The sequence below is a fragment of the Homalodisca vitripennis genome, chromosome X, assembly GCF_021130785.1.
Source record: "Homalodisca vitripennis isolate AUS2020 chromosome X, UT_GWSS_2.1, whole genome shotgun sequence".
NCBI lineage: Eukaryota > Metazoa > Arthropoda > Insecta > Hemiptera > Cicadellidae > Homalodisca > Homalodisca vitripennis.
This window is the reverse complement of record NC_060215.1, coordinates 150,681,333-150,707,668: the sequence shown is the minus strand read 5'-3', so window position 1 is coordinate 150,707,668 and position 26,336 is coordinate 150,681,333. Positions and strand designations below refer to the sequence as shown.

General features: G+C 35.8%; 1 protein-coding gene across 1 annotated transcript in view; it reads right to left on the bottom strand.

The window, feature by feature from the left end:
• LOC124370017 (general transcriptional corepressor trfA-like) overlaps window positions 1-26,336 on the bottom strand; it is a 90,779-nt gene that overhangs the window by 39,185 nt on the left and 25,258 nt on the right. The window contains exons 3-5 of the mRNA XM_046828294.1: window positions 21,560-23,560; window positions 4,828-5,016; window positions 958-1,098 (exon numbers count right to left, since the gene is read on the bottom strand). Of these exons, the coding sequence (XP_046684250.1) occupies window positions 958-1,098; window positions 4,828-5,016; window positions 21,560-23,560 (2,331 nt within the window). The remainder of the gene's footprint in view (window positions 1-957; window positions 1,099-4,827; window positions 5,017-21,559; window positions 23,561-26,336) is intronic.

Below are 26,336 nucleotides of genomic sequence, written 5' to 3'. Positions count from 1 at the left end.
ATAGACACACTAAAACTACATGCTGACACAGCCTTCACTAGAACCAAAATATACTGCAACAACAATGAGCTAACACTTAATAAAAAAAAACCGTGCAAATAAACTACACCACCAGGAACAAAAATGTAAACCTAAATCTGTCAGGCATACAAGATGAACCCAGCACCAAATACCTTGGCGTCACTGTAGATGGAAAGTTCTCATGGCAGCAACACATTAAAACCCTATGTAAGAAACTCTGCTCTGAAATTTATGTCATTAGAAGAATAATGCATGTAAGTGACCTGCATGTAGCAAAAACTGCTTACTACTCCATCTTTGAAAGCCACCTTATGTACGGTATAGTGGTATGGGGAGGAACCTCCAATGCTAACTTTGAGAAAGCCCTCATACATCAAAAAAGAGCAAACAGATGCCTGGCAGGGATCAGGGTGCAAGAAAGCTGTCGAGAAGCTTATAAACAGTTGAAAATTCTCACTGTGACATCACTCTACATACATGACGCAATCCTCCATGTGGTCTCCAACCCTCAAACAAGAAATGAAGATCTACATCAACATCACATAAGACACGCCTCCAATTTTGCCCTCCCGATACATCGGCTCACCCTGTATGAAAAGAAGCTATCCTACAAGGGTGCACTCTTTTTCAACAAACTCCCGGACAATATAAGAAACGCACCAGCCAGGAATCTGAAGAAAACCCCTGACTACTAGGCTACAGGACAGACCCTATTATACAGAAAAAGAATTTATGTCACAAGAATTTTAGTCACAACCTCTGTATTTCACATTGTACTATTCTCCACAAATATTTCAGTAAAGATTATTGTCTATTGTCAAGGCTCCATTTACGAAAATCTTGCTGGGTCCCTACCAATTCTCTTAATCTTTGCGGCCCTGAAATCTTCTTAAACCTGTCAATAAATACCAACAGTAGTAAAATTCCTAAGCTTACCTCTTTGAGGAAGGGATTGGCTTCCAGTCGGGCCAGTAAGTCTGGGAAGAATCCACCCACTTCCTCATGGACAGTCCCGACAAGACTGATCTGATGAAGTGGACCGTGACGCACAGTACCATTGGCATAGTGCCGGAACACCTAGTATCAAACATATGTTTTAAAAAATGTAAAAAAATTATACCTGTTTTAAATATTCTAGAAATACATTTTTCACTACTACTTGACTTTTTCATGCTGTATTTTTTTATATTTGCCCATGAAAGGTATGACATTTTTCATTTGGCAATGTTTTTTTTTCTGCCCGTTGTTCTGGTGGGCCACACTGTCCTGTACGATGATCTTATCAAACAGAATGAGGGGGAGAGTTGGTACAGTACAACGGTCACAGCGCTACTCTAACTCAGATCCATAGTCCAACGCCTTAGACCAAATGGCTACCGGTTCTCCCAAACAATTAAGTTATAATGCCAATTATTCATTCCCCTATATCTTCTAAGTTTATACTGCCACAAGAAACATAAACTTAGACTGAGTTATTTAAAAAATAAGTCTACTTAACGGAAAACAAGGCTCAACGAGAAAGGTAGTTTGTAACAATTAGAAGTATGCAACAACAGGCATCAGAGTGACTTGGCCATTGCCTTATACCACCTCGAAATTCACCACAATAAAATTATGTACAATCTTCTGCAGTAATTGACTTGTAAGGAAAAATCACAGGGTATCTAATCAGTTGAAGGTAACACTGAAATATTTCTGTTGGTCAATAAAGCTGTTTACAGTTTTATATAAGTATATATATGTATATATATATATATATTTTATAAGAAAGTTGAATCGGATTTTAGACGCAATGGGTACCCTCAATCAGTAATAAATAAGTACAAACGAACCAGAAGTGTAATCCATGAGTCAGTAAATCAGAATAGTGATAAATTTGTGTTTATGTGTCAATCCCTTATGTGCTGGGATTATCGGATAAAATTAGAAGAGTAGATAGAAAGTACAACATTAGAACCGCATTTAAAACACAATACTCTTATACATCGTATAAATTGGGATGAAGCCAACATAATACAATAAAACCTCATTTCTTTAAAAGGAAATTGAGGAATCATACATTAAATTCGCAGACCAACCAATCAGTCAATCATCAGTTGAGATTAGGCCGCTCTGGTTGCCAATTCTGAAAAATTAATTTAAAAGAAAACCAAAAGTATTAAACAGATTAGATATTATAATAAACCAGTGCGAAGTCACAGTATGGTTTTAAGAACTTCATCTTGTATGAACCAATAATAAAAAAGCCCACTCCTGTTCCCTCCTTTTTTTGCCACAATCTTGTTTCTGCCGTGATGATTGCCATTTACTGTTGACGCTGGTCAGTCGTAGGTGGTTGGTCGGCTGATGTAGACCTATTGTGACCTGTATTCTGTAGTTCAGTTTTAACAATTAGTGTTGTGTTTATTTTTTATCAAGTGCATGTTTTAGAGTTAGTGAAGTTGACACACAACACGGTGGTTGTGATTCCTGACTTGCACGTGTCACAACGCTCTGGTATCAATTGTTTATTTTAATCTAGTTTGTAATTGTGTGTTAGGTATATTCTCAAAACTGGAGAAGAGATCAGATTTCAGATCTCGGAACATAGTGTTACTGATTTTTTGTATCACTGAACCATGGCAAATGTCCGGAAAAATCCTGCTTCCTTCACAATACTTCCATCGTCAAAAACAACCTTCAAAGAGTTTACAGTTTACTTCAGGTTTAGCAAGCCAGTTGACAGTTTGTTTTAAATTGTTACGAAACTGACTCTCTTGACGAGTGCGTATGGCATTTACTGTTTAGTTACACAAATACTATCGGTGTACAATTCTAGTTCTGTTTTAAGGTAGTATCTAGCGGCAATGTGTAAACTATCTTACATGTAACTGTTTGATCTATACTCCCAGTGGACTGTTACTAGCCAAATATGCATTAGGGTGTGGCTGTTATATTCAGTTCAATTCATTTATTGCCGTTGAATAACATATGTTACAATAGGCTTTGTTACATAAGTCAATTAAATGGTAGCACATTTACATAAATAAAATAGTAGATGTTTAACTTCAGTATAAATTTGATGTTGTAAGACAATTTGTTGTTTATCAAATGTGTTTTAATTTAAATATAACAATGAACGAAATATAACAATTAACAAACACAATAATTCATAGAATTAACAAATGTATAAGAATAATGTATATATAAATATTACACCTAAAACATTATGTCATCTAATGAAACATTGTAGAATTTGTCTAAACTATAAAAAGCTTTTTCTAAAAACCATTTCTTAGAATCTAATTTAAAACTAATTACAGACAAAGACTTTACATTTAGAGGTAATTTGTTAAAAAGCTTTATGCCAATATGTATGTAACTTCTTTTCGTCTTACTTAGACGTACAAATTGTTCATCAATAAGGTTTTTATTCCCGGTGTTGTATACACGTTTACTACTTCTTAAATTAAATTCTACACAATGGTCTTTAACATACATAATTGACTGAAACATGAACACACAGGGTAACGTTAGAATACTTAGATCAATAAAATAAGGTCTACATGATTCAATGTCCCTAATTCCCACAATACATCTAATTGCCTTCTATTGCCAGATAAAAACCTGTTGAGCCCCAGAGGAGTTCCCCCAAAGAGTTGTATCGTATAATATGTGACAGTGAAAAAAAGAGTAGTAAGCATTTAATACATATACAAGGTGTTTGAAAAGTCTGGGTACGGCTTAATATTTTACAAACCATAGCAGATAACATCTATAAACTTTGCACAGTGTCATATGGCTATGTAAACTATTTTTCCTTGCTATTACTATGACATGTCATCCATGAGGGGACGACCCTTCAGAGGAAAACATGGAAATCTTAAATTAAAGCATGGGTCGAGTGATACCTCATTTGAAAGAGCTCACTTAGTAGAGTTGAATGCCGCAAACCGCATCTCAAAAGGTTTATCCAATCAGAAATGGCGGGTTGTTTTAGGTACACATTGGGAAGTACATTATGCGCTGCCAATTCTGACTGGATCGTCGTATTCTAATGCGGTAGACGGCGTTTCACTCTACTAACCAATGGTTTTCTGATTAGCATTTATAAAAAATAACAACAAAATTTAATTCAAAAATTAAGTGGTAAGTTAACTGTTTCACCAACAAAGAACAATGGTAGAACTTAGTTAATTCATAAACATAAAGACGACGAATTCATTTTAGTTTTATTTATTATGTTATAAGTTTATGACATAATTTGCTAATTAAAAAGATTCTGTGAAAAGACATCGGTTAGTAGAGTGAAACGCCGCCTACCGCATTAGAATACGACGATCCAGTCAGAATTGGCAGCGCATAATGTACTTCCCAATGTGTACCTAAAACAACCCGCCATTTCTGATTGGATAAACCTTTTGAGATGCGGTTTGCGGCATTCAACTCTACTAAGTGAGCTCTTTCAAATGAGGTATCACTCGACCCATGCTTTAATTTAAGATTTCCATGTTTTCCTCTGTGGGCCATCCCCCCATGGATGACATGTCATGGTAATAGCAAGGAAAAATAGTTTACATAGCCATATGACACTGTGCAAAGTTTATAGATGTTATCTGCTATGGTTTGTAAAATATTAAGCCGTACCCAGACTTTTCAAACACCTTGTATATAAAATATATGTATGAATTATGTGGCATATGCTATGTGCACTCGCAAAAAAGTTAATACGGTTTTTTATATGAGATACCATTAATATGACACATTTCGGTGCAAAAATTAGGACTAACGGAATAAAGATAATTTTTTGAATTTCACTTGACACACCTGATCTTTGTATTGAGCCATGGTGGTTGTCTCGATGTCCGAGCCACGGCCAAGCACTCCGTTCTTGACAGTTAGGTTGGGATAGTGCTCGGCCATGTAGTCCAGTAGATCTGGGAGATATCGCGCAGCATCATGCACTATACCCATCACATGGTGGGCATTCCCGTTATGGTCCTCTCCGAACACAATCTGGATGTACATATAAAATCAGGTCCATTATTTCATATAAACCAATTAAAACGAGAACTATCAAACCTATCAACCGCTGATTGGCAACCTACACAAACAGCTGATTGGCAACCTACACAAACAGCTGATTGCCAACCTACACAAACAGCTGATTGGCAACCTACACAAACAGCTGTTTTCATTTGATACATAGATTTTATTACAAATGTATGACCCAATACTACAATAACATAAAAATTACTTTATTCTACGGGCATCACTTTTATTTATGGGTTACTTGTACAATGTAAATGAAGCTATTATACAATCTGGCCGTCACCGAACAATGTTATTTAATAGGTTACAAAATTTTCAGATGTATTATCACAATTCTAAACCCATTATGCTCTTGAGTCCACTGAACATCTCGGTTGAAGGGCTCGAATTGAGCCTTCGTCACCAAGAGCGGTTTTGAGGGAAGCAGCAAAACCGTCCTTGTCCTTGGATTTTCCCAGTTAGAGGAGAACATACCCGTTCTGGGTTCGTTGGATGGACTTGATTGTGGTCTCCGTCTCTTCCAGTTTCGCCTGGGTTTTAATCTGTTGTAGGACATTGGTGAAAGATCGCCCCTTAAAGGTTTGATCAAAATCGCCTCATCCCTAATTTCCTACCTCTCCCTCAAAAAAAATTATGCTTTAGAGTATATTTCCCTACCCAAATTTCCCTTCCTTTCCATTCTAGCTGTTTTAAACTTTAACATTTTCCTAGTTTCAGTGTAAATGCTTTCTTTTCTTTTTAGAAGATATTTTTTAGAAGTGGGTGTGGAAGAGGGTGGTATGAAAAAAGGCAAGAATGATAACATATAATGAGAAATGTCCTGGCTAAACTCACATGTATAAGATAAAAAATTATTAAAAAATATCTTAATAAATAAAAGAACTGCCAAGTCAAAATTTCACATTTTAATTTCTTAGTTTCATTTCATTTTATGTATAACCTAAAAACCAATAATCTAATTGTGCTCAATGAATTATCTACTTCACTAAATGTCACTTAAATTGAGCAACAAAATGCGTACAAACTACATAAAAAATTTGGAGTCTTCTTATGATAATATATCCGAAAAAATGAAAGTTTATTTTAATTCATAAAACATAGTACTAAAACAAATCATATTTTGCAACGAAAATCATAAAATCACAGTCCCTTTTTGGGGAAGTTATAATAATTATCATGCTGGCGGTAGGCCCTTGCCTCTTTTATAATTTTGACTATTGCACTCTGGAACCTACTATTGCTCAGGTCCGAGCCGGTCCATAGTCTCTAAGTACGTTATCAGTCGTTATCAGTCAGCCGAGCTGGAAGGTCGTAGAGATAAGCGCTCCGTACAGCTAGAGTAGACCGTGTTTCTGCCTGCCTGCCCGCCCGTTCCGACCTGCGAGCGTCTGCCTTGATATCTGTACTTCCGAACATTTGGGTGTAATATATTTCTATTATTTATATTCTGAATTACTTGTTCTGCGATTTTAGGAGTGTGAGTGGATTTCATTCTATTTATAATGGTGTGTTCAAAGTGTAACGAGGCATTTTCGAAGCCTTCGGAAATGGCAAAGTGCGCAGAGTGCAAAGCCGAATTTCACCCCGGGTGTTGCCGAATTCGCACGGTTGCTAAACTTAAAGGATTGATCGCGAGTGGCGCTGTGTGGCAGTGTGAAGACTGTAGCAAAGACACGGCATCCGTGGGAAGTAAATCGGACTCTGAGGACACCTCTATGCTCAGTCTACTGAGGAGTATACAGAATCAGATCGCAGAAGACAATAAGATGTTTAAGGCGAGCTTCAGTGGTCTTGAGCGGAGCATGTCCGTGATCCAAGACTCTCTTGCCGCGGTGACCGCTAGAATGTCTGTGGTCGAAGAAGAGAATAAAATTCTTAAAGAACAGTGTATAGAGTTAAGGAGTGAAAACTCTAAACTTTCGAAGAGGGTGAGGGACGCCGAGTGGAGTATCATCGAGCAAGATCAATACTCTAGAATGGGGAATCTTGAAATCCGCGGTGTTCCACAGACGGGAGGAGAGGACGTCTACGCCATCCTGGAGGCAATATCTGGAGCGCTCGGAGTTCCCTTTGAGAGACAAGACATCTCTATTGCTCACCGTCTTCCGGGACCTAGAGATCGTCGCTTCCACCCATCAATCGTGGTCCAGTTTGCACGTCGAACTACAAGAGCTGACTGGTTGGCCTCGGCCAAGAAGAAGAGGATCCAGACGACAGACCTGTACACTTCGTTTACCCCGGGACCTGTGTTCATCAACGAACACTTGACTCAGCACAACAAGGCCCTGCTGCAGCACTGCAAGGCTGGAGTCAGAGCCAAATCCCTGGCCTACGCCTGGAGTAAGGACGGCAAGGTGTTCGTCCGGGTGACGCAGGACTCACGTGCCATCCGGATCTACCGCAGCATCCAGGAGCTGGATGGACTCGACCACCACCCGCAGGCTCAGCCTGCTCCGCACAGCGACACCAAGTAAAAATATATCTTTCCTGTAAGCTACATTTTTGTTCTCTTAAAAATTTAGATACATTTATGAATACCAGAGTTAAATAGTTTAACAATTTCCAAATAAAGGTGTTTATTAATGTCATTAAAAACAAGTTGGAAATAGTATAGGCTAAGTTTGTTTCATTTTAATATAAGTAATATTTCATTTTATCTATAATGAGATGAGTTAAAAACTTATTTTCTTGTTATACATTTTAAAGGATCATTATACCAAAATTAAATAGAAACAAAACTGTCCTGACATCATTTAGAATTACTTCTTGTTATTTATACATAATAAAATAATATATAAGCTAGTAAAATGTCAATGCAATAATTTATAAAACTAAAGCATCTTTGTCTATACCTATTTAACATGATAGGTTCATATCAATTAGAAGTTTATTTCAGTTTAAATAGAAGAAGTGTTTTTAAGTTAGTTTTTTTAACAATACTTATTATAATTTATTACAATCACAATCGTTATTTATTTTTAAATGTTGTTTGTAGTCAAGATTAGACCTTGTTTTAAGTTAAGTTAAGTTTAAAAGATTAATGAGATCTTCTGATTAAAATAATTGTAGAGTTTTATTCGTAATAAAAGTTAAAATTTTACTTTTCCTTATTATACCAGGTAAATTATGAGTTTATAATTATAATTATAATTTTTATAGAGTTTATAATTATATATGAGTATATAATTAAATTTGTTTTGAAAATATTAACAAACCATGTATACTTATAAGTGTGTCTATAGGTGTATGTATGGCTGTGTGTGTGTGTGTGTGTGTGTGTGTGTGTGTGTGTGTGTGCGTGCGTGCGTGCGTGCGTGCGTGTATGTATACAGCTATAGATTGTATGCTTGTCACTGTTACAAAGATACAACATTTATTTAAGTAATTTTTCTTCATTTTAGCTATGTATTCCGTTTAAATAAAATAACTTAAATTTTGCAGTTATAAAACCGTTATTTCACAATTTTATTTGTATAGATTACTTGCTGTAGTTAGAACATTTGAACTGTAAGTTAAAATATTAGTCTTCATTTTCATACTGTTTGAAGGAGTTGTTACAATATCTTAAAAACAAATCAATATTATTTTGACAATATGTACATGTATGTGCATATGTATGTACGTTTGTGTATGTGTGAGTGTGCTCGTGAGTGTAGATGTGTGTATATATTTGTTTTATTGTGTATATAGCAATAATTTGGATGATTATTACAGTTGTAAACCAACAGCGTTTATTTTAAATTTTCTTCAATGTCTTATCCTATATTATTTTATATGATATAATATAATATAATATGATAATATTGCTATCTTAAACTTATAATCATATTAGGGCGGGCAGGCAGCCTGTGATAATAATGATTGATGACAGTGGTGATAATGATTTACCAAAGGAATGTTTAGAGATTGATAGCCCACTTAAATTTAAAGATTTCTACAGTTTTATGGAGAGTAACAGGGTTATCAGTAGTAACATTAACCTTTTCCATTCTAATATTAGAAGTTTTTCTAAAAACTTTGATGAGTTAAAGGTATATTTGAGTTTGATAGTTAGCAATGTAGATGTAATTGTTCTAACGGAGTGTTGGCTGAAGGAGGGGGAGGAGGGAGTGAACATTGAGGGGTTTGACCTTGTACTGAGTGATAAATTACGGAACCAGAATGACGGCGTCGTTGTTTATGTAAATAAGCGACTTTCTGCAGTTACATCACAAGCTACTTTGGGTGACGTTTACGGCATTTCACTTAACTTCACTTACCTAAATACTCATTACAACATTTTGGCACTATACAGAACATTTGACAGTGACGTTGGTAGTTTTATAGATGGTCTCGACAGCTATTATAACAATGTAGAACGTAATAAAAAATGCATTTTACTAGGAGACATGAATATTAACCTTTTTGCACCTGACGATATTACTAACAGATATTTAAACTGCCTTATTGGTCATGGACTTGTACAATGTGTGGACAAAGCGACTCGGGTGACGGAGCACAGCACGACCTGCCTGGACCACGTGTTTGTGAGATACAACGACATGCAGAGTGTGCAGGCCGCCGTGCTGCACACCGCCGTCACTGACCACTACAGCACCGGCCTCAGGATCACGGTCCACGCGACTGCCACTGACACACCACTAGCACCGATTACGTATACTGACGAAAAACTGTTTACCGAGTGTCTTATCACCTCAAACTGGGATCCCGTCCTGAATTGTTATGATGTCAACGAATGTTCAGCCAATTTTTCGGGCGTGATTACTGAATCTTTATCTATCGCTAAAAAAGAAATAAAACATCCCACAACACGGAAGAAAAAACTTAAGCCATGGATTTCCAATGACTTAGTAAACTTGATTCGTAAAAGGGATAAAATTAGTAAAATCTTAAAAAAACAACCTTTTAATCGTGATCTTAGAACTTATTATAATATGTTAAGACGTGATTTAAGCAACTCAATAAAATCTACAAAGCGGGATTACTATAGAATGAAATTAAATGACTGTAGAAAAAATGCTAAATTGTTTTGGGGAATTATTAACGAATTAATTGGGAGGAATAAATGTAGGGATAACTTTCCTATTCAAAGATTTCTACCAGGTGCACCTATATTGAGCAAGGAGGTTTTAAAACAGGTTGCCAATGATTTCAATGATTTTTTTTCGGCTGTTGGCAAAACCCTAGCCGACGAGATTGATTCAGGGGGGGATCCGGTGGTACGTGACTCTGATTACTGGCTGAACACTGAATTCTCACTACAGACTGTGACTGAACATGACGTAATACGCCAGGTCAATGGCCTGAGGGGTGGTTCCGCACCGGGGATGGACGGGGTCTCGGCTAACCTCTTCAAGGCTAATATCCATGTTATTTCTCAACAGTTAACACATTTAATTAACTTAAGTATCTCAACTGGTGTATTTCCCGATAATTTTAAGCTAGCAAAAATCTTTCCTCTTTTCAAATCTAATGAATTTACAAACAAAAACAACTTCCGTCCCATCTCATTGTTTCTGAGTTTGGTTTAGAATGATGGATAACTCAGTGTAGTTGAAATCATCTACAAAGCGTTTTCTCTAAGGTTTTAGAACGAATAGTTAAGGATCAACTCGTCTCATTTTTACAAAACCATAACATTTTAAGTGAGTGTCAGTATGGATTTAGGCCGGACAAAAGTATCAATGACGCATTATTTGATATCAACAGAGATTTAAACAAAAGTATTTCAAAAAATAATAGGTGCATGCTTGTTTTTTTGGATTTAAAAAAAGCATTCGACTCTGTGGATCGCACTATTTTGTTAACAAAATTAGAAATGATAGGAGTCCGCGGCATTGCGCTAGCGTGGTTCCGCAGCTACCTGAGCGAGAGGCGACAGGTTGTGTCCATCTGCGGAGAGAAACAGTGATCCTCAAAATGTGGATTATGGTGTGATTCAAGGTAGTACATTGGGACCTATTTTGTTTTTAATATATATAAACAATATTTCTAAACTAAATCTGTATGGAAAACTCTTTTTGTTTGCGGATGACAGCTTAATTTTTATTTCTGGTAACAACTGGATGGAAGTACAGGAAAAGGCTACAAACGACTTAATGATTTTGAAAAAATGGTTAGATCAAAATTTTCTCTCACTAAATATATCTAAGACAAAATTTCTACCTATTTCTTTGAACAATAATTCAGATTACAATTTAAATAGTTTGAGAATTCATCAATGCGGCAATTCTGCAAATTTAACATGTGGATGTAAAAGTATTGAACGTGTTACAAGTTACAAATATCTAGGTGTAATTTTCGATCATCGCCTTAAATGGTCTGATCATATAGCCTATATTCAAGCAAAAGTAAGAAAATATATTTTCGCTTTCAGAAGATTAAGTGATGTTTTAAATGAAAAGGAAATTAAAATAACGTACTGCGCTTATGTCCAATCTCTTCTTACATTTGGTAACATTGCTTGGGGCGGTGCATTAAAATCAGTTTTGGAGCCCCTTTACATAACACAAAAATGTATCTTAAAAGCAGGATTAAGGAAAAATAAGCGTTATCCTACTGACACTCTTTTTCACGAATCTTCACTCCTTTCCTTGCGACAGTTGTACATAAAGCATCTTTTAATTCATATTTATAAATATTACAACATAATTTTCCCAGAAACATCACATTCTTATAATACCAGGCATGCAGTTAATGTCGGTATACCTGTTACAAGGTTAGTTAAATCATTTTCAATAACAAATTCCTTTTATATTTCCCATGTATTATTCAGAAACATTTGCAAAAACTTCAGTCACTTCAAATTATTCGAATCAACTTCAATTTCAATTTTTAAGAAAAACGTTAATTTTTTCCTTCTACAGATTGGCCTCGAGGGAGCCGAGGCCCTAATCTTATCAGAATATGGGCGGGCTTGACCTTGGTCCTTTCTCTCACCCCTCCCCCCTCCGATATCATCTGTCATTCATCTACATTTCAAAGTGATAACTATTTCAAATAAATTATATATAAATTTTTTGGTCGGTTTGTTTAATTTAATTTATTATTGTTATTGTTGCTCTTTCGTTTGCGTCTGAACCATACCCGGCAAAACAAACTAACATTAATTTCTGTAAAAGATAGCGTCTCTAGCCTACGCACAGGCTGCTTGCCCATGTAGGCTAATTTCCTACAAATATATATTAAGAAATTACAATATTTAAAATTTCATTGTTAAAAAAAAATTTGCAAACGCATTTGTAATCTCTGTACCTATAAGAAGATTGTGGAAATAAATTTATATTTCATTTCATTTGAGAATGAGAATGAGAATGAGAATGAGAATGAGAATGAGAATGAGAATATCTTTATTTACAATCTTTTGAGATTATAAACAGTGTCATTAAATAAATTAACATCAGGAAAAGGTTTTTGAAGATACTCTTCCAGCGTGTAGAATGGTCGGTCTAGAAGCCATTGATGTAGTGCTATCTTGAGTTCCTTTCCTCTTTTGGACAGCAGGTGAGGTGGTAGGAGATTGTGGAGCTTCATTCCCATATATGATGGTTTTCGCTCATAAAGCCTCAGACGATGTACAGGAAGGCTGTAGAGGTGTACATTTCTGGTGTTGTAGTGGTGTACATCATTGGTCCTTGGAAGATTCTCCCCATCAGCGTACATTATTACTTCTTGAATGTAAAGCGAAATAACAGTGAGAATCCTCAGAGACTTGAATGCCTCTCTTACAGCTCTCCAGAGGTTGTAGTCCTGCCAGTGTTCTAATACATTTCTTTTGTATGATAAGTATCCGTTGGAGATTTGAAGCAGTAGTTCCACCCCAGGCAGCAAGGACCATAGCGCAGGTGAGACTCAAAAAGGGAAAAGTAAGTTATTTTTGCTGTTTCAAGGCTACTGAGAGAAAGAATTTGCTTGATGACAAAGTGACCAGTGTTGAGTTTTTTACTAAGATAGTCGACGTGATTTAATCCAATTTAGTTCGGTATCCACTGTTACTCCAAGGAATTTTAAATGATCTTCAATAGTGACATCTGGAATGGTTGGGACTTCTGATGCTCTCCTTCCAAAAGCGATCTGGTTAGTCTTTGATGGATTTACTACAAGGTCATTTCCATAGCAATATTGGATGGCCATGTTGAGAGCTGTATAAGATGAGACCGCAAGGCCATCTGCTGAACGTTGGGTCAGAAATAAAGGTAGTGTCGTCCGCATACATTAGAGGTGTGCAGTAGTTTCCTAGGTGTTGGGGTAGATCATTGGTAAAGAGAATGAAAATCACTGGTCCTAATACGGAACCTTGTGGCACACCTCTCAGCACTGGAAGGACTTTTGATCTGACTGCCTTTGTGATACCATTTGATGAGTGGTAGAGCTCTACTAGTTGGGTACGACCCTTTAAGTAGCTCTCAAACCAATTATTTGCTGTCCCTTTGATTCCAAGCAATTCCAAATTTCTTCAGAATGATGTCGTGGCTGAGGCAATCAAACGCCTTACTTAAATCAAGAAACAAAGCTGTGGTCAATTTTCCCTCTTTCAATGCTGTCTGTCACTGATTCAATTTAGTTTGATCAATGCCGTTGTAGTTGACTTCCCTTTTGTAAATCCATGTTGGTTTTCATTTAAGAGATTGTGCTGAGCGCAATGGTCCAGGAGTCTTTGAAGAACAATTTCTTTCACATAATTTTGAAAATGTTGAAATCAGTGAAATTGGTCTGTAGTTGTTTGCATCATGTTTGCACCCACTTTTAAATTTAGGGAATACTTTCGAAATTTTAATTTTGAGGGGAATTGACCCTCTTTAAAAGATTTGTTGAATATGGCAACCAATGGGGGGCTAGTTCGTCAGCACAAAATTTTAATACTTTGGAAGAAATTTCATCAATACCGGCTGAATTTTTGAATTTGAGGTTTTTTTAATTGTATCTTTAACCTCTCCGATGCGTTTTTGGTCATTGTTTCCATTAATGCTGTTTCATGTGGTTCCACAGATTCCAATTCCTTCTTCTCATCCGCTGGGATTTTTTGTAGTGTTGTTTCTGCCATATTAACAAAAAATAAATTCAGATGATTGGCGACTTCTTGAGGGTTATGTGAAAGTTGTCCATTTATTTTCAGTTTTATGTCATCTGTAGAGCTCTCCTGTTTTGGTGACGGGGCATTATTAACTATTTTCCACATGGCTTTGGGCTTGTCCTCAGCTCTTTCTATGAAGTTGGCGGAGGGCCTCTTGTCTCAGTTGTTTTAAAGCGTTGGTCATAGGATTTCTTTGCATTTGCTGCGTCTTGTTTGATGTCGAGTTTTCCCCTGTTGTTTCAAAACTGATGTTGTAGTCTTAGAAAGTTTTTCTTTAAGCCTGCTGGCTTCTTCATCTGCAAAGAATTTAGGTTTTAATTTCTTTCTAGGTTTCTTTAATTTTTCTGGGGCAGGCAGCATCCAGGGCCATTGTCACTGTCCTTATGAAGCTGTTGTAGGCTTCTTCAACGGTGTCAAATTGTTCAATGTCATGCCAGTTTTCATGTTGAAGTAGACATTTTAGTTCAAGGAGGTTTTCTGTCTTGAAGGTTCGATATGTACTACTGAAATTCTCAATTACGTACTCTGTTTTAATAGTACAGACTTGAGCAGTGTGGTCTGATAGACCAGAATCGTACACGGTTGCAGTTAGTTCTTCACTTCTTAAGTTAGTACATATCCAGTCAATTGATGAAATGGTGTTGGAGGTTACTCTGGTAGGTGGTAGCTCCAGCCTCTGAATGCTGTGAGAAGCCAACATCTCCTGTAATTTACCTGATCTTCTGTCAGGTTTTAAAATGTCTACATTTATATCTCCCATGATTAGAAAGGTTTGAACTTTCCAGTTTACTGATTTTCAATAGTTTTTGAAAAGAATATTAAGTGATTCGTCTAAGTTGGATGATGGTGATCTGTAGGTACCCATTTATGTATAAGCAGGTTGGTATTGAGCATAACCTTTACCAAAGCCTCATTTCACATACAAGTTCTTCACAGTACTGACTGATTGGTACATTAAAGGTACTCCTTTCTAAGGTATCTTTCTACATATATTGCAACCCCACCCATTATATGCTTTTCCCTTCAGAAATGTGCTCTGAGGATATATCCAGGTATTGGAGCAACATTTTCAATTTCCTGCGATTTGAGGCTGTGTTCACTTAGTATTATTATATTAGGTGTTGGTTTCAGGTTTTCTATAAAGTGTATCAGTCTATTTGATCTGTTAGATAAGTCCTGTATATTCTGATGGAGAACTGTTAAGTTAAATATTTTGTTTCTTGAAGATTTGTTTTGCTCTAAGGAGATGGCATTACTTTTTATATTGGAGGTCTGACGTTGCTGCCTGGTTCTAAAAAAGGTGAGATGTTCATTTTTATAGGAGCAAGTTGATTTCTATGATAATTGGCTTTGACATGTTCTATATATTCTTTTCATAAAACTCAAGGAAGGTTTCTGAGGGCTCAAGTCTTGTAGCAGTTATGGGTGGCCTTCTCATCGATGAAGGGGGTGCAAGGGCAGGGGCTTCAAGAGTGGATGCTGTATTTATTTCAGTTGAGTGTGGTAGGTTGTTACTTTCTATACTAAGTCTATAGTTCCTCATTGGTGTAAGTTTTTGTCAAATCCACTGCATTAGACTTTTGATTGCATAAACTATTATCCTTTTTATTCTCTGCTTGGGGTTGTTCCTTTGGAAGAGGGTAGTTTTTATTCTGGAAAGCCTTAAACTTTGCAGACTGAAGAGAGACACTGATTTGGTCTCTATGTTTACCCCAATTGGACTTCACATCTTTAGGTCTTCGTATGTTGACATGTGTGTTTGTGGTAGACAGGTTAAACATCTTGTGGTGTTTTGTAGGGGGATATTTTCAGTCTGGGTGCTTTGCTCATATACAACTAGCTTTTGCTGACTTGATGAACAGTGGCACTGAGGCTTAACACTCAAGTCTTTAAGGGTAGTCTCCATGCTGTTTCTGCCTGGATTTAATTTGGGATATTTCTAGCAAGATAGCCGTCAAGTTTTGTGGCTTGTCTTGCGTAAAAAGTTCACATTTTTCAGTTTGAGTTTACAGTGTCAGTTTTGCTTGAGGTTTTCAGCTGTTGTTTGGCTACTCCTGCGTTCAAAACTAAAAAGTTGTTTCTCGAGATCCCTGTTTTTTGTAAACATATTTTTCAATTATCTGTTCCTGTTTCCTGTCATGGTCTTCAGATAAGTTTTTGAATTTCCGTTACATTTTTCTTTTTCTTTTTCAATCTGAGCTTCAGCTTCAGCTAACTTTTGGGATAAGGTTTCAATTTTCCCAAGAAATTTTTCCTCTTCTTCGGCCATTTCTTCTTCAATCTTTGCCTCATTACTGGCTAATTTTACATTGTAAACATGATAACTTGTTTTCTACAATAGTCAGTTGTTCTTTTAAAAACTTGTTTTCCTCCAGCAGTGCCGATCCTATTGTAGCAGCCATAGCAAGCTTATCATCTTCATTTTCTAATAATACTGCTCTCTAGAGTTTTTATGGAGTTGTTTAGAATGTCTTTTGGTTATGAGTATTTGATGTTAAGTCAGAGGAGGAAGGGTTGTCTATGGTATTTATAACTAGATCTTTGTCATAATCTGAGCCTCCTTGCCTTACATGTGAAACATGTCCATGTTTTTTATATCTTGAGAACTTAGTTTTTTTCAAAGTTTTTTCTTTTACATTTTGGCAGCCTGCATGATACCACATTTTGCAAGGACCAGTGCACTTTAGACCTGAGTATTTCACTCCTATTTCACATGAGCCACCACAGGATACTTAGTAGGCATTTTTTACCTTGAGTAACAATAGTTGTCAATATAAAAAGTGTGATGCAGTTTTTGAGTTAAAGTTTGGAAATGTAGGCTTTGGCTGGTTGCTCCTGTTAAAAAATGGTAAAAATAACAGTTTTTAGGTGAGCTTTGGCTGATTGCTCCTGTTAAATATATGGTAAAAAAATAAAACAGTTTTTTAGGTGAGCTTTGGCTGATTGCTCCTGTTAAATATGGTAAAAAAATTAAACAGTTTCTTTAGGTAAAGCTTTGGCTGATTGCTCCTGTTATTGTTTCTTAAGTTCTAGAGGTCAAGTTTAATAGTCAACCAATGTTGGAAATAAATGTGCTTGGTTAAATGGTAGCCAAGTGCCATGTCAACTGAGATATGCAGTACAGCAGCAGCTGTATTGCTGTAGGTCAGCGCTGACAGTGCTGACTAGGTGTCCGGTCAGTGCTCCAGTATCAGGTGGCCAAGTGCCGTGTGCCAGCACTGAGTGATGTGGAGGTTGAATGTCTGTTTGAAACAGGTGACGTGTATTAAGCCAGTTGTGTTGGCAGTTCTTATGACGTCACAGTAAGTATTTTATTTTCTTGAAAGAGAGTTAAGCTTGAATGAGTCTAACTTAAGTTATTAGTTTCATGCATACAAATTTTCTTCTTAATGAGATTTTTCTTAAAGCTCGTAGTTAATTATTGTCTTTAAAAAGTCTTGATGTTAAAATAGAGCTTGCTTAGTCATTTTCAGTTTTTGTCAAATAATTAAAAAATGGTTCGATTAGATATTGTATTTTGTAAGTGAATGGGACTTACTGTTAATCCAGGAAGGTTTATACACAAGTATAGTAAAATTTGTTGGTTATTTACCACCTTTAATGCACTTTTTCCTGGAGCCACTTTACTATAGAACTATAGGCAGTCGGCCATGTTTGTAGTCCCCATTTCATTTCACGTAATCCCCAGAGGTCTCAGGAACAGGTTTTGTGTTCCAGCCAGTTTTGATTATTTAAATTAAATTTCTAAACTAATGACGAATCAATTAATGAACTACGCTAATTATATATGTCAATGATTAATAAACAATGGTATTCAACTATCCCATCACCGCTTGCCTACATCAATTCTACCTAGCCGTCTGCTAATCTCCAAGACCCCAAATTCTCCTACATAAAATACAATTTAGTTCATTTCAACAATTGTTGGCTCTACGAGAAAATAGTGCATCTATAATTTTATATCTAAAATACTCAGTTATTTAGAATAGCACCGGGTTCGTCTCCAACCAATATATCCCACTTGACTGCCATACGTCCGAACTCAGTAGTCTGCAGGAAAACAGGCATATTTGCAGGACGGACTGCTGACTTATCACGCTCCTATGCAGAGAGCACTGGTTTGCGGTGGCAGGAATTTTCAGTCAGTCCTGACTGCCACAATTTTGAAATAAATTTCAACTGTACCTATCAGAACACTATGAGGAACAAAACTAATCACATTTCAAGCAACTGATTCAGCCCACCAAATAGAGCCATAGTGATATAGTGCAACATTCCATCAGCAGCCTAGACTATGTACAGCGCAGTGAATAAGAAAATGGCGTAGGAGCACAGCAGTTAAATTTATACCGTCTTAACAATTAATGCCCACCAATACGGCACCATCATCGATCCAGTACTGACTACTTACCACCTGGTATGTCACAGCATCTAATGTGTTAAAAAGTGCCAGCCAAATCAGAAAATAGCCATCATTATTTTTTAACTACCCTAAATCTACAAATGAGTACTGTTTGAATTGGGCACACATCTTCCAAGAATTGACCAGTTTACACTAAAGTGCACGAAACACTTGTAATCTACAATCCACCTAATCCATTGCCGATTATGAAAACAGGTGTAAAATCGACTATCACTCCTCCACAAATTTATCTAAAATAGCATCAATTTTACAGCATTAATAATGTATTTACATATTAGTGTTTTAATTCTCATTACATACCACATTTTAAATTAAAACCTAAACAAAAGCAAGTATGAAACATAAAAATACGTTTTCAAGCACTTTTTGTCATAAACTGATTTAAATGTTGATTGACTGATTGATAGTTACAGTATATTATGCTTGTTGGCACAACGGAAACTGCTATGTAATAAATACATGAATTCATGCACATAGATGGAAAAGCTTCCAGGTCTGGACAAATATTCCATGTCCTCATTCTGTGAATTTTTAAATAATTTTTTTTTTTTCTCTCTTAGGACAAGAAGCTTATAAATTGCACTTAGTCCTGTAAGAACCTTTGCGCTGCTTCCGGAGTGACAGGATATTCAGGATGGGTAAGGTTAGGGAGTAGGTGCCACCTCCTATCGAGATCCATGAGGAAGAATTAGGGCACTACATCTCAAAGTCATCCCGGAAGAAGGGGAGGCCAGCTCTGAACCAGCCTCTCCAGTCAAAGTAGGCAGGGGGTGGCACACCCTTGTTGAGGTTAACAAGAACCTCTGAGGTAAGGGAACAAACTCCACCAACTCCAACAGTCATCTTCCACAGTAGACTAAATTTATCGAATTGCCCATGAACCCCAGAATTTCAACATTTGCGGTTAGTGATGTGCCGCTACTGGACATCCATAAGGTTGCCCAGATTGATGTGGCACATCGGTTTTTTCTGTGCCCAGTGGTGGGTTCAACTGGTAGGTATAAACCAGCCAGAAGTGATCCCTGCTGGGTATTTTTAAATAATTATGACAGACACAAAATGGTTATCTAGAATAAAATCACTGTACGTCGCAAAAATCATTGTGCATTTACCTCTCATGTACAAGGGGAGAAAACTATAATCTCTCTTACAATAACATGCTATTCACAAGTATAATTTCAAACGCTTTCTCTATGTTGTACATGTAGAGATTTTGATCCCGCTGTCTTGAAATATTAAAACAAAAACGTTTTATACGTACCACTTTCCAATTCATACTGTGTCAGGTTAATTTATATTTTGTTATATTCATGTATGTATAATATTTACAACTAAAATTATTAAGATAGAATTCTTAGAAATAAAAACATAATTTAATCCACAGTGCTCAAGATCATTTTACTGTGGAAAATAAAAGTAAGTTTACTCTAAAATTCTAAAGTATTTAAAAAAGGAACAGAATAAATTATCGTAAAACATCTAAAACCATATAAGAAATATTCAATTTACTACATCAGTAGTCTGCGCTAAAGTGAAACAGTTAGACTCGTTTAATTGTATTGTAAAATCGGTTTTTAAGTATATTGTAACTCATAACATACATAACTTAAATGGAATTGCATCTAGTAAATAACATCTAGTTAGAAAATTTAATAAATAAGACATAATGGACAACCTTTATCAAAATAATGGAAATAATATCCAACAAAACTTATAAAAATAACAAAAAATCTCCCATGACAAAATAAGTTTTCATGTGTATAAAATATATCTCCCTCCCTCCTTTCTTTTGTTTGGGAGCTGAGACAACAGTCGTAAGAATTAACAAGTAAAATAAAATTACACAAAATAAATATTTTCGTAAACTTCTGATGTCCCACAATAACTGACAATTCATGTCAACGCTAAACATGCCTGTCATTGTGTTAATTTATATTATAAAAAGAATTTCTTTTTCTCTGAACATCGATATTATTTACCTAAAACTATTATTTTATATACATATATGGTATCAATCAAAAGCTCTTACACTCTAGACGTATCTTTAGTGAATTATAAATACATCCGACTATAGGGTTCTTTGCCCCACATGCTTACAAAGTTCCAATAAGTTAACCTCAGGAGAGTATTTTTGTTTAGTTAAAAACATCTGATTACTAAAACATATGTGATGCTCAAGCAATTATTCTCAATCCACTAATCAAAATTAAATCAGCTGATTGGCTATAACATAGCAAAATACACACAAAGCAATAGTTTTATCACTAATCCTCCAACTTTCAAATATCTCAGAAAGTTTAAATTTGGCAAACAAATGCCTCATAACTTTAATAGTAAAACAAATACATTTTCATGGACTAGACATCTATAGGGGTTGAAATGGGGTTGCACCACCTAGAGAAACTATATTTTTGTTTTTCAACTTATAAATGCCCTAGAAAGGGAATTTATAATTAAACTTGATGTAATTATTATTATTAATGTTGTAACTATTCCTTGTTGTTCAGCAATCAACTTATGTTGAAATGGAGTGCACCACCTAGAGAAACTATATTTTTGTTTTTCAACTTATAAATTCCATAGAAAGGAAATTTGAAACTTGATGTAATTATTATTATTAATGTTATAATTATTCACTTTTGTTCAGGAATCAACTTATGTTGAAATGGAGTACACCACCTAGAGAAACTATATTTTTGTTTTTCAACTTATAAATTCCATAGAAAGGAAATTTGAAACTTGATGTAATTATTATTATTAATGTTATAATTATTCATTGTTGTTCAGGAATCAACTTATGTATATTCAACATAAAATTTATAAAACATTACATAACGTCTCTATGTTTTTTCCTTTTTTACCTCCATTGCAATGTTCTTCGATTGTGGCTTATATCAAACAATTATCTATAACCCATTATATGAACTCTTAAAACAATACAATATTTTAACAAATAAATAATGCTTAGTATGATCAAATTGTACTAAATGATTTAAAAACAAAATACTTACTTTAAAGTATTCAGTGACAAGTTCATCCATTTCAGTTGAGGAAAGATTCTGTATTTCATCTTGGTACAAATGGACAACAGAAGCACCTCCATTCGGATAAGTTTCCACACGGATCAAATGTCCATATTTCAAAGATTCCTCAGAGAGAGGAACCGGCCTCGGCATCGGCATATTCTTGTCTGATTTCCCGTTTTTAGAAACAAACTTTTCAAACGTTTTATCTCTGCGGCACTGAACACCTATGCTCGCCCTTTTGATTTTACTACGCTTGTGACAACGGGAGCAGGAATGCTTGTAAGACCGGTCACGATGATGGTCTCTGTCCCGCTCACGGTCACGTTCACGCTCACGATGCCTCTCACGGTCACGGTGGCTCGATTCACTTTTGCTGCGGCTGCTGCTACTGCTGTGATGCTTAGAACTCTCGCTTCGTCTGGGTTCTGCTCTGACTGTCTCTGAAGCTTTTTCTTCCCTCACAGTGTTCGCCACAGGCCTCCCTGCCTCCTTCAATGCCCTAACGGAGGAGTACATCTGCATTAAATTCGACTCGAAAGCACTCGGTATCACAGGTTGAACAATTTCGGTTTTTGATTCTTTCTCTGTTGATACAGATTCATTCGAAGACTTCGACACCATTACGATGTTTGGCTTACTAGACGTCAACTTTATCACCGATGTTTTAGAAGTGGCAGAATCGACTTTAAGGTTAAACTGTTGTTTTTCTGATGTACTATGAGATTGCTTTTGTACCATTCTTATGACAATCTTATCCAATTTAGCACTGTCCCTTGGACTTTCGGAAGGAGCAATATCGCCAGAAATATTTTGGTTTCCAGTTTTAATGTTGACAGATAAACATTCTTTGGGTTTATCTTTTATCTGTTTTAACTTTTGTTCAGTTTGCTTATTTTTATTAGTACCATTTTCTTTATCTCTGGATTCACTACATTTTTCACTACTCAAATGTGCTCTACTTTCATTTGCTTTCTCATGATTTTCATCTGGTTTACTCTTCTTTTCATCTAGCTTACCTCTGCTATCATCTGACTTGCCTCTGCTATCATCTGGCTTGCTCCTGCTATCATCTGACTTGCCTCTGCTATCATCTGGCTTGCTCCTGCTCTCATCTGACTTGCTCCTGCTCTCATCTGGCTTGCCTCTGCTCTCATCTGGCTTGCCTCTGCTCTCATCTGGCTTGCTCCTGCTCTCATCTGGCTTACCCCTGCTCTCATCTGGCTTGCTCCTGCTTTCATCTAGCTTGCCTCTGATATCATCTGTCTTGCCTCTGCTATCATCTGGCTTGCTCCTGCTATCATCTGACTTGCCTCTGCTATCATCTGGCTTGCTCCTGCTCTCATCTGACTTGCTCCTGCTCTCATCTGGCTTGCCTCTGCTCTCATCTGGCTTACCCTTGCTCTCATCTGGCTTGCTCCTGCTTTCATCTAGCTTGCCTCTGATATCATCTGTCTTGCCCCTGTGGTCATCTGGTTTGCCTTTGATTTCATCTAAATCTCCCCTACTTTTATCTGATTTATTCTTTCTTCCATCTGATTTTTCTCTACTTTCTGATTTACTCTTGAATTCATCCTGCTTTCCTCTATGTTCAAACCGTTTATCCCTGTATTCGACTGTTTTAATCTTACTTTCAATTAACTTATCACTAATTTCACTTGGTTTTTCTCTCCCTTCAATGAACTTTTCATTTTCACTACATTTGACTTCATCTGGATTTTCTATACCTCCATTTGGTTTATCCTTGCTTTCTACATGTTTAACTTCAACTGACAGCGGCACATGTTCATTACTTTTTTCCTTTTGCTCAAACTTTTCTCTGTTATCGTTTAATTTAATCTTGGTATGGCTCGAAGCAGCGACGCTGTCGAGAGATCTTATGCACTCCCCACCGTCAGAGCTCACCCAAAATGGTCTTACAAGAGCACTTAAATTTGGTTTTGGTTTTTCATCTTCTGAGTTGAGAGATGTAACTGAACTCTCCTTCATCTGAAAAAAGCATTCTTTAATAAATAACATGAGAATTAATGTAGAATACATAAAATATATTGATCAGATACAGAATACGAGTAACTAAAGGTAAAAGATTAGGTAACATCTTCTGGTGAAAATTGATTATTCAATTACGAATTCTTCTTTCAAAGTTCATTCTTCATGAAGGAAGGACTGTGAAGGTAACCTGACTTTTTTTACATCTGTCATTGTTCAATGATACAAGAAATCAGTGATACTATGTTTAGACATCTACAATCAATCTCTTCCTCAGGTGAACAAATAACTTAATACGACTAGGTTTAATAACGTAGTACAGTACACTCTCACTAATCCGGAAGATATCAGACCATGGTATTGCCGGATTAGTGAAAACGCCGGATTATTGGAAGGACATCAATAAAAATGCTTAAAATGTACAAAATATGTGTTTTATTACACTGAACACTATTCACAATTACTATTACGGTACTCGTGTACTAAATTTAAATGAACAGCATTGAAACATTTTCTTTAAACGTTCTTTTCAGCATTTTTTCAGTATTGTTTTATCTAAAAATGAACATTTTTGTAAATAACACTTTTTAAAATTCAATTTACTGTGGAATCACTGTGACATCAATGTTAAAACAGTCAGACCTGCAGCACAACACTGGTGTTTAAGTATGCCACTGCATGCCTGGCAACTCGGTGTTGAAGACAGTTACAGTGATTTATTGCTAATGATCCCCGAGTTTAGACCGTGGTTCAGTGGGCTATGACCTGTGATAAGTGGATATTGATTTCCAAGTAACATGTACCGGTCCTCATGACGTTGAAGACAGTTACAGTGTTTTTATCACTAGTGATCTCTGAGATAGGCAGTGGTTCTATAGGCTTTATAATCTGTGATGTGGCTAAGTGGATATTGATTTCCTAGTAACATGTACCGGTCCTCTGGACGTTGAATAGTCCATATTTATAGGAAATCTAATAAAACTGCCATTTTACTATGCCATCAAACGTTTCTATGGTAAGAAGTATGTTTCAAAATCTCTAGTTCTGTAATAATGAGTAAAACATGTTTTATGTATTACCCGAACCTCAAGTCACTTACAATAAAACCAACTATAATACTTTGAGGGCTAATTTTTTTGAAAATGATTTGGACATAACCTGATTTTGTCAATAAGCTCATACATATTAATGAAGGCTTTTTCCAATTTTTATGCGTTATTATTGACTATACTGATGAAATTACAATTTCACTACAGCACCAAAACTGAATACAGTGACCATATAGTATTAACATTTGTCAAGTTGGCTTGGATGTGTGTAAACACATTCAGTAATCTGTCTTATCATATAGTAGTTTAATTTATTGTCATGTAAAATTTTAACATATAACCAGTATATTTTATTATCTATTTCAGTCTCTTTACTGTAAACTTGTTTTAGCATATATTTATTGACAATGCACTTGTTCTGTATTTTAATGTGCAATAAAGATGACTTGTTAAAACAAACTTGACACACACTAAGCCACAAAAACACTGTATCTTAAGGAAATAATCTTGACACCTCCATCACCTATGTACAAGTGCAAAGTGCCAGTGACGTGATTTAAGTGCTGTTTGTGTCATTCACATATATATCTATATTCAATTACCACAGTTATTTCCTATCTGCAGGTAAAAAAAGATAAAAACACAAGTTCAGCACTTAGAGAAAAGAAGTGACCAAAGCCAAAAGGATTATGTTTTCATCAACCTTAAAGAAATAAATCTTTAATAGAATACTATACAATATTTTAGAATTGATTGAAAGACTATTAGAATAAACATATCACACCAAACCCCACTTGGTGGGGTTTGTACTAGGTACATGTAATAAGTGCAATGAAAAATATACAAAGTTCCTTCCTTTAGTAAATTTGAGGAGTTGGTAGAAAATTGTAAAAAGCATAAGCATGATACATGCATTTGATTCAAAAGTGTTGATGAAGCAAAAGACAGTGATATGAAATGAGGTGTAGACAGTCTTAGACAAATTAGAAGCCATTTAAGTTTTTGCACTGATTATTATATACCACAGGAAATACCAACATTGATTTTTTATTAATTTCCCACTTTCACCTGTGCAGGTGCGACGTGTTTCTGCTCTAGACTTCTGTGCAGTGACAACGCCTGGGTTCATTCTCTCGGGTCTGGACTTCAAGCAGTTTTTGGGTATTGTTTGATAGAATAACAACTCTTCATAAGAGACATAATGCATTCTGAACTTGAAACAAAGTACAGAAGTAATATTTTACCACAAGGATTATTTTCTTTATGGTACCTTTATGTGGTGGAACATTAAAAACGAGCTTGTTTGTTTCAACATTCCAGCCAGCTGATAGTATTTATTTTCCGGTCATTACTTACGATAATGTATTTGTTAAATGTATATTTTATTGAGATTTGTTTATTGTCATTGTAACTTTATACAAATAAAAGATTATGAATGAGTAGAATCATGAACTGAACAAAGAGTTGCATTGCATAGTATTATGGTTTTAGAATAATCTTTATAGAGTGTAATTTTTACAACTTTAAAAGTAATTTATGCAACTGTAAAAATAATTTTTACTTTTTTAAAGAAGGTTACCTAATGTATTTCGTTGTCTAAGTTAATTAATTATAGGCTAGTGTTAATTAATATTTAACCAACCAATTATTGTGACACTAACATTTTTAGATATTTTCATAGCATATATTTGAGTGATGACTCCTAAAAAACAACATGAATGTCTCAG